We start from the raw sequence: 10306 nt of genomic DNA, 5'->3' as shown, positions 1-10306 counted from the left end.
CCAGGACTCTCTCCGGGTCCAGGACTCTCTCCTGCAGTAACAGCCACTCACAAACAGACTGGCAATTATAGAGTGGTTTCCATGACGACGGCCCGGCTGAATTAAATGTGTCTCTAAATTGAATCAAGGAAACAGCGCTTCTCAATTAGTGATGGCCGCCCAACATGGTTGATGAGTACAAGCTCACCTGACTTCACCTACGCTTTCGTAGTTCAGATATTTGAACAATATCTATCTAGAAATTAATTAATTAGCCATGACAAGAGGAATGAATAATATTCAGAAATGATATCATCCGATAATCGCTCGTGCAATACCAATCAATCCAACTTTATTTATACAGCGTTTTCCATGCAAGATGTGCAACACGGGCTAAATAAGAGCAACTCAGGTACCATCGTAGCATTGTTAGCTAACGGCGTAGCGGCTCTGGAAGCCATTAGCTGAAGACGCTCCTTGTTCAGACGCTCCTCCTCCTCCCTCCTTGTTAAGACGCTCCTCCTCCTCTCCCCGTGTTCTCACCTCAGACGCTCCAGACAGTCGTCCATTTATCCACATTAACGTCCCGGCCCGGGGAAGAGCTGCCGGTGTTCACTTCAACACCCTGTCCGACTCTCATGTCTCCTTATTTGGGCTTTTATCACCTTGGAAACAACGGAATCACTCAGCCCTGGCCCCTCCCCCTTCAACTGCCACTTCCAGAAACGTCTAAAAAAAACAAAACACACAAAGTCGTTCACTCAGACAGGCTGCTAGTGCGAAAACAACAACAAACGGAAAAATACAAAAGATTTCTTTATAGACTATTTAGTTTGTAATATTTATGTAAAGAATAATAATCTGATGTGCAAACCTTTTAATTGTATCGTATCAAAAAGATAAATAATGAACAAGGCTATCTCTATAATTGTCTATATAATCTTAAACATAGACCTAATCAATGAGGAAGGTGTTGGCCTGTGGTTTTCATAAACAGTTACAATTGACGCATACAAAATGCGTACAAAATGACGCATTCATCTAGGACAACGGCTAACAGAGAAACATACTCAATTAACTCGATGTCTCGGGTTTTTAAATGAAGTAATTGTGATGATAAACGCAGATTAAAGCCACGTAAATAACCTGAAAACACTGTTAACTGTGTTATTTTTGACCATTGTCTTTTTTAATACCCACTCACAAACGGCTAGGCTATGTGTGTGTGCTGCGTACCGCTAGCGCCGGCGCTAGTCACGATGAACAAACATGTCTCTCTTCAGGGAGGGTAGTGTACATGTGCTAATGCTAATCAAGGCCTGTTCCCTGCCATGTTAGCGAGCGCTAACAAGCTAACTCCCACGCCGGACGTGCAGAGCTACATTAGTGAGGGATGTTTAGTAGCGTGGGACAGCGTTTTCCACGGCGCGCTACGTGCCGGAGCAGGGGGAAGCTGTCAGGGTGAATTAACCACGGCCTCGCTGCCGGAAGATTCCCCTGTAATTGGACGACAAAGAAAGGAGGAGGATGGAAGGATGGAAGGGAGAAAGGGAGGGAGGAAGGGAGGAAGGGAGAAAGGCAGCAAGACGAAAGGACAAGAGGCTTTTACAAAAGGAGCATGTGTGCTGAAGCCAGCGCTCAAATGCTACGTTGGAAACATTAAGAAGCTTTTAGCGAGTGTCAACCTTTAGGAGGGGGATTGCTGCACGCCTGCCCACCGTTTTACCGGCTCATCCTGCTCCTCTTTTTGGGCAGAATGAAAAGCTGTTATTGGTGAGCAGTAAGTGTTTCCACGACCGCTCTTAGCTGATTATATCGACAGCTTGCCGTAAACTCTGTGGGCATCAAAGGTCAGAGCGTCGGTGTGTCTCCACACCGCCTGCCCCCCCCCCCCCCCCACCCCCTGCCCCCCCGGCAGCTAACCTCAGCGCAGAATCACTTTTCTGACAATAATTTATAAATTATGCAGCGCTTGTGTTTGAGTCGAGAAAGGCCTTCATATCTCTTCCATTAACTCAGATTAAGATTTCATACGCGAGGCCGCGGAGAACGGCAGCAATATCTCAGTCTCATTTCAATGAAATTTTTATTAGTGCTTTTCCCCCACGACACTCCTGCTGGGATGTCTGCGGTGCGGCTCGCTGCTCTGGACATGAACTCCTCTCTGCCCGCCGCCACAGCACACCGCTTCAATATTTGATGGCGGCAGCTGAATTCAGCCGTGAGGTGAGCAGTGCCGAGATTTAACTCTAATGTAGGAGTTGTGAACGGATGGAAGCTGGCATGTCAGACGTAATACATCCGCTGTGGCGAGGGGGAGGGGTGGTGGGGGGGGGGGGGGGGGTCCACCAAAAATATTTATTAGCCCGACAAGATATTTATTAGCCCGGCTAAACCCTGAAGAAAAGGTTTTCTAACCGCAGTCTGTACTCAACTAAACCCTGAAGAAAGGCTTCCTGACTTAGATCTGCGCTCCCATTCGCGCCATTATGTTTCCAAAATGAAAAGCCTCGGAGCTAGGAGTCTGTTAACCCCCCCCCCCCCCGCGCCCCCACACACACAACAGTTCTCGGCCCATTTCCAAGCAGCTTCAATTGACTCCTAATTGTGGCCACTCTGTCTGCATTCAGCCTTCCTGCGCGGGCATCCATGAAACAGGTCTCCTAATGCGGCGTGTGTTCAGATGGACATCAGGGCCTCGCGGACACACAAGATCTGCTATTCACCGAGAGCCCCTGTCCCATCCTGATGAACTTATTGTGGCTCTCCTATATGTGTTCTCCCTGCAGCCATACAGACTTGGATCCATCCCATAATAATAGGCTCTTTGTGGAGGAGGCACGGAGCTGGAGGCTGGAGCCACTCTGAGAGAGACTTCCTCTCTGCCCATTATACATGGGGACTGTAGTGGAAATATGTGTCCTGACAGTAGTTTACCGTGCCTCCCCCCCCCCCCCCCACTGTCTCCCCCTCCTCCCCGCCGTGCTCCTCCCCCCTCCCGCTCCTAAAGACTCTACTATTGTTCTCAAAACACACGCCGCGCTACATGCTATTATCACCGCTGTCAATAGCACTCAAAGAGAGCGCGGACACAATGACTCATGAATCATTATCGAGGTTACCAGAAAGTTCTGAACATCTCCTCTCTATCGTCACAATACCTATGTGTCCTTATTGTACACTGTAGTTAATGCACTTCACTCACTGTATTTAAAGGTTACATACTTTAATGCAATACACTGTATTTATAACACTATTAATCACATGTGTTTAATACTCCAACTCTATTAAAAACAGTGTATTATATCCAGTTTATTCAAAATGTATTTATTACATTATATTAAATACACTGCATTAGTGACGTGTATTATTACAGTGTATTCACTCCAGTGTATTAAATAAACTTTTATAAATAATCTTTATTAAATTAGTGTATTTAATACAGTTTATTCTATCAAGTGTTTTTAACATACTGTTATGAATACTCTGTATTAATACTAGTATTTATGCAGTGTATTTGAACCAGTGCATTTAATATCATATATTAAATACACTGCATTAATAAAGTATATTTATTACAGGGTATTTAATACACTGTAATAAATACACTGTATTAGTACAGAGTATTTATTACAGTGAATTATATCCAGTGTGGTAAATATAATGTCATTAATACTCTGTAGTAATACAATGTATTCTGTCAGTGTATTTAATACACTGCACTAATGTAGTGTATTCTCTCAGTGTATTCTGTCAGTGTATTTAATACGCTGCACTATTGTAGTGTATTCTCTCAGTGTATTTAAGGCTTTTAGGACCAATAACCCCAGCGGTCCCCTGGGGGCCCGGGGCTAAGTGTGCCCTCCAGCATTGAGGCCTGTGAGGTAAACACACAAATACACCCTGATACACACACAATATACACCCAGATAAACACTTCCTGTACTGGTGATACACGCTTCCTGTCCTGGATGATACACACTTACTGTAGTGGATAATAATCACTTCCTGTACTGGATGATACACAATGTCTATAAACTATGTACACTGTTGACTACAACAGAACAGGGCTCCTACACTTTCCAACGTAACAGATATTGAATACGGTCCCTTTACTTCCTTTGGTCTAACATAGGGATTAGTATTTTGTACCAGATCAATAAAACACAAAAATAATAATGACTAAACTTTTACCTAGCGTTATATTCATGTGTTGGGTTCTCTATTGTGCAAAGCTATTCCTTCCCCCTCATTAGTGAACAGAGACAGCAGAAGACTCTGGTAAAGGTTCCAGGCTACTGTAGTATCAGTGAACCTTCCCAGCCTGTGTGCCTTTGAGTCCAACCTTGTGGAAACAGTTCTTAATAGTAGTTAAAACCAAACTGAATGACCCTTTACTACACGGTTCAATCCACAGTCCCAGACTTTAACGGAGAAAATGATTTGCCTAGTTGTGGGTAATAAGTATAAATACATCTGTCCTGTCAGGAGATGATTTGTGTCCTCTGGATGGGTTTATTACGACAGAACTGTTCAGACACAAGCCCACACAGAGTGCTTTACATGATCCATTCAGATCCATCATTTAAAGCAGGATGTAACGCATGGAAGTAGAAGAGAGTAAAACACAAACGCACGAGTGCATACGCACACTTGAAGTAAAAGGCTGTGAAAGCAGGTTGTGAACCCTCATTTACAGCAGTGTGGTTGTTTGTGTGTTCTGAGGACTGGTGTGCTCTCCGCAGACGGACATTAATGGTGTGTTTGCGGCCAGCTGTGTGGGACCTGTATCTTTATTATCTCCACAACGTGGCCCAGCGTAATCTAATTAGGGCCCCGAGTGACGTCTAACGAGCGTGGCCAGGCCCAGGGGCCGCCGGCCGGGGCCCCCGTCACAGGGGCCCCCCGTCACAGGGGCCGGGTCAGCGTGTACGCAGGGCGGATGGCGGGAGACACACTCGTTATCTAAAAGTCATTTCCGTCATTAACAGGGAAGGACGCTCCGGTCCCTGGGGACGGCCGGCCCAGGGGTCAGCGGCCCCCGACACCCAACTATCAATAACTCCACTAATTGTGTGCTTTGTAATTAGACGCATCATCAATTACCCGATCATCTGTTCCAGCTCGGCCAGACGGTCAGGACGGGAGCCTGTGGGGGCGGGTGTAGAACAGTGCGGGACCACATGACCGCGTCAGGACACAGGGCCCATGGAGGGGTGTGTTCACAGGGCTCGATGCGTGTGACAGGCAGGGAGGGATCATTTGACCTCTGCGTTGTCTCGCTGCGATTGACACGCGTTGCGGCGAGCTGTCACGTCACATCCTAATTAATCCTAATAGACTATTGATGCGACACAACTGTTAGGCTTTATAATTAGTTATTGCAATTTAGACCGGATAATCAAACAGGGCAGCCCAATTACTGCAGAGGAAATGGAAAAGCTGTGAGTCTGCCTGGTGAAACAAGGGCTGCAAAAACAGAGGGGGCCGGGGGGGCCGTGGGGGAGGGGGACACGCACATACACACACACACACACACACACACACACACACACGCACACACACACACACACACACACACACACACACACAGAGCTTTCTCCCTTGAAAAAGGAAGAGAAATCCATGCATAAATTAAGAGTTAAATGACAAAACAATATCTGCACTAATGCCATGAGCCGCTCAGTGAGACGTGACACCACTAATTTGATTGATTACTGCTATCAATAGCCAGCAAATGTGCTGGCTTGTCCACGGCCGTCTCCTCTGACCCCATTCCCTCAGCTGTCGCCCGCTGAGAACGCTGCCACACAACGCGGCTGCGCGCTTGTCAGAGCGCCACTCTCTGTCCTCCTGATAATTAATAAAATATATGTTAATAGAGCCCTAATTGTTTTACAACAGTTGTTTGACAAGGCAGAGCACGGGAGAGCGAGCGAGAGGCAGACATGTCAGGGATGTGAGCGGCGCAGCGGCGTGGCCCCTCAGCGTGACATATGGCCCCGCTCCGGACCCCCGGTGCAATGCACACGGCCCCGCTGTGTGTTACGCCAGCGCCACACACGTCCTCCGTCTCCTCCAGACAACACACGCCACGCGTTTACATCTAGAAGACGTTTAGCGGCAGCGTTCACATCCTGCTCCGACGGAGCAGAGCGACGGTAGCGCCGGGTTTCGGAGGAACGCCGCCTCGGAGACGCAGACGAGACATGGGTCATTAGTTGTTGTGCTTCTGATTATGATGATAATGTGTGTACTCATCCCCGCAAATCACCCATTTAGACATAATCAGACCTGGCTTATGGTAAGCAGGGAGCGACGCAGAGATCATACTGGGAGCAAGCCACTGCACACTGGGAGAGGAGCACCCAGTGCCTTATACTGGGAGAGTATTACCTCATACTGGGAGAGTATTGCCTCATACTGGGAGAATACTACCTCATACTGGGAAAATGTTACCTCATACTGGGAGAATATTACCTCATACTGGGAGAGTATTGCCTCATACTGGGAGAATACTACCGCATACTGGGAGAATACTACCTCATACTGGGAGAGTATTGCCTCATACTGGGAGAATACTACCTCATACTGGGAAAATGTTACCTTATACTGGGAGAATATTACCTCATCTTGGGAGAGTATTACCTCATACCGGGAAAATATTACCTCATACGGGGAGAGTGTTACCTCATACTGGGAGGGTATGACCTTATACTGGGGTTACATTACCCTATACTGGGAGGTATATTACCTCATACTGGGGGTACATTTCCTCATACTGGGGGTATATTTCCCTATACTGGGAGGTATATTACCTTACAGGAGGTATATTTCCCTATACTGGGAGGTATATTACCTTATACTCTGAGGTATATTACTCTATACTGGGAGGTATATTACCCTATACTGGGAGGTATATTACCTTATACTGGGAGGTATACGACATTAGACTGGGAGGTACATTACCTTATACTGGTGTATACTGGTGTGTATAGAGGTATGCTGATGTTTGAATGAGTGAACCCTCTCATCCAAGGTGGTTCCTAACAAAGCGAGGATGAAGGAGCCGTATCTCCCATCTCCAGGACCAGTAGAGACGTGAGGAGGTGGACTGGGAGATGAGGAGCAGATGTTGGGCTGCAGCCCAGAGTGAGGAGGTTCTGATGGCTCCATGAGGCCTCAGATGAGAGAGAGAGAGAGAGAGAGAGAGAGAGAGAGAGAGAGAGAGAGAGAGAGTGTGTGCAGAGGAGAGAGAGAGTGAGAGGGAGAGAGAGAGAGAGAGAGAGAGAGAGAGAGAGAGAGAGAGAGAGAGAGAGAGGGAGGAAGGGAGAGAGAGAGAGAAATAGAGAGGGAGGGAGGGGGAGAGAGAGAGAGCTGCAGTGTGTTGATACCACAACAGCCTGTGGGAGGCAGTAGAGCAGCGACCAAACCCCCTCCTCTCTCCTCCTCTCTCCTCCTCTCTCCTCTCTCCGCTCGGCCACTGAAGGCTCCGTTACATGAGGAAGCTCATTAGCTCGGCGCTAACACCACTGATCTCAGCGTCTGCAGAGCCCAACGCGTTATTAAGGAGAGGACGTGTTTATCTCCTGCTCTCCGGTGGGGAGGAGAAGCAGGACTCTCCTGAATGCTGCTTTGTGTCATGGAGACGGGCTGAGGACAATATCTCCTCCACTTGTTGTGCCTCCTCTCAGAAAACACATTCCAACCCCAAGTTTTACCCCAGACTTAGATGTATAAATATTACATATGAAACACTTTCCTACCTGGCACTAATTAACACAGTCTTATTCATTAATAACCTATATTGTAGTATTGTAGTATTTCTAAAGATAGTTCTAGAATCACTTGGCATAAAAAATATCTACAATGTACAAATGTAGAATAAATCAATAATAGTATTATAGTTAAATATGAAAACATTTTAAATGAATGTAAATTATGTTCGGATGCACAATTTAATAAAACACTACAAAACCTAAAACCCAAACCAGATGTCTTGCTATCCATGCGGCCATCAAATAACCCTAGACAATTCTCAGATACCATTATGTGTATCTCCATGTTATCTGTCGTGCCGTCCTATGTGTGGCTGTGACAGCGCTATCACAGTCCACCCGACATGTGCACGTGTGTCCCTCAGTCTGCACGGCGGTCCGCTCTGAGGGCTGCTTGTGCATGAGCCAAGAGAACGCATTTATCCTGGGTGATGGAGGCTTACTCTCAGTACATATCCATATAGATTGCTTCGCGTGTCTAACTGTGTGTCTAATGTCCCGGCCTCCCCCCCCCCCCCCCCTCGCTTGCTGGCTCTGCATCACCCCTCGTGTGTGTGTGTCCGTTTAGGTGTGCGTGGGCACACCCATTTGCATGCTCGGCCCGCTCGCCGTGTTCAGCCCCAGCGCTCCGCCGCGGCGCCGAGCGCGCTGGGTAATCTACGGGATGTTTTTTCCATTACCAGAATGACCGTCAAGTGTGGTCGACTTGGCCTGTTTTATATTGCAGAATTAGAGCTTTCTGGAGATTGCTGCAGGAAAATGTCTGGGCGCTCCCCTCCATTTTGTCCCCTCTCCGGCTGAAATGATACATAATTGTAGTCGCTCGCTGAAGATGTTTTAGCTTTGACCTTTAGTGTAATACTATATAAAAGGACGCGCTGTGCCGGGCGGCTCTCCTCTCGTCGCTCACATTTTAATCACCGGGGGGATTGCTTCTGATTCGCCCGGGGTTTGTAATATCGTGCATTACATTTTCCTTACACGCAATTACACCTGAGGGAGGAGAGGGTTTAGTCTGAGCGGAGGAAGGAGGCGGCGGCTGAACCATGTTGTGGTTTGAAGACGGATGCCCAAATTGCAGAATCTTCTGTCCGTAATTGGAATCCTTTGATAATAATGATGATGGCGGCGTTCCCGTTCCGCGCCGGTCAAGTTCTCAGAGCTCAGCGACTCGAACCTCTCTCAGCGCACAGATCCAGAAACACAAAGGGACCGTCTTCAAAACGTCCCCCAATGGAAAAGCAAACCCAATATACTTAAAAGTAACCGGATTCACCTGAATGGCTCCACAACCACACCCACTACCTCCTCCACTGCCTCATTCCCCCAATATTGTGTCTACATAAAGTCCTATTTTCCCAGATTTTTTTATTTTGCCAGAAATACAAAGGGGTGTTTACAGGAAACGGTCCTGTGTGGGACAGGAAGTGTGCGGCCCAGTGTCTCCCTGGGAACCAAGAGGGGACGGGGCTGTTCTTGGGTCTCCAGAGCCTGACATGGGAGACCCAGCACCAAGGGTTCACAGAGGGCTGCTGGTGGACCGCCGGGCGCGGGGCGGAGGGGAGGACTTGATTGCTTCTGTAAAGCACTCAGAACTCTGGTCACTCCAATAAGCCCGCGTCTCAAAGCCACGACAGGGGCCCGGCCGTCCCCCGGGGCTGGGCTCTCCCCGGGGGGACGACTGCTCATTTCCGAGCGGACTAAGGCTGGGGGTAAACTTTTGTTGGCAAACTTCTCCATCCTGCCTCTATCCCACCCTCCCAGGCGCACTTGAAGACCCCCAGACTCAACAACAGCAGCAGCAACAAGGCGGAGGTTTGACCTCAGATAACACCGCTGTTCGTATCGACGTGAGAACGATGGATTTAAAGTAGCTGCTGTAACCCGGGCCTAGCATAACACCACTCACACCTAGCCCTGCCCAACGCCGAGCTGCTAGCCCTTCAATTGTTAATCGCTAAAAAGTACAGAACGCATCAAGAGGGGAGACTATCAAACAAACGGAAGCGTTGCAATCCTCAGTTTTCAGTGTTTTACAAGACGGCTTTTGTTAAAACATAAAACATATTTTTGCGGAAATCCAAATCAGCGTGATGTGCAATCACGCCGCTCACAAACCGCTCGTTCCGGAACAGCGCACAGACGGAACAAATAACTGACAGACAATTATTAAATAACACGTTTGATAAAACAACATGTGTGTTCACATTCTGATACCCCCATAAATAGGTTAGGGGCTCCGCCGACCCGCCGGCTCCGGGAACGCTACACGTTTAATTAATATTCTCACCTCGCCGCGTCTCAGAGCGTCTCGGCGCGTCACAGAGCCGGCTAATGGCCTCTCCCGCTCAGACGCGCTTGGCTCCGTAATGAGGAATTACAACATACTTAGAGAAAATTACTGAGCTTTTACAAAGACTCATTTTAAACAGGGGGGCCTGAAAGCTGATTTTAAATGTTAATCATTTTATATGTGCAACCCTGGGCGTCCCCGGACCTCTGAGCCCAGGGATTAGACAGCCCTGCTCCCCTCTCTGTTTGGACACTGG

General features: G+C 47.9%; 1 protein-coding gene across 1 annotated transcript in view; it reads left to right on the top strand.

Annotated features, from left to right (window-relative positions):
- LOC311353688 (ankyrin repeat and fibronectin type-III domain-containing protein 1-like) overlaps positions 1-9578 on the top strand; it is a gene marked incomplete at both ends in the record, with an annotated part of 39480 nt that extends 29902 nt beyond the window's left edge. Inside the window, 3 exons of the mRNA XM_084473581.1 lie at positions 8123-8205; positions 8326-8409; positions 9522-9578. Of these exons, the coding sequence (XP_084329707.1) occupies positions 8123-8205; positions 8326-8409; positions 9522-9578 (224 nt within the window). The remainder of the gene's footprint in view (positions 1-8122; positions 8206-8325; positions 8410-9521) is intronic.
- Between the last annotated feature and the right edge of the window lie 728 nt (positions 9579-10306).

This window comes from Micromesistius poutassou (genome assembly GCF_964030765.1).
Source record: "Micromesistius poutassou genome assembly, chromosome: 9".
In the NCBI taxonomy this organism is placed as follows: Eukaryota; Metazoa; Chordata; class Actinopteri; order Gadiformes; family Gadidae; genus Micromesistius; species Micromesistius poutassou.
This window is presented reverse-complemented; position numbering and strand designations above follow the sequence as displayed.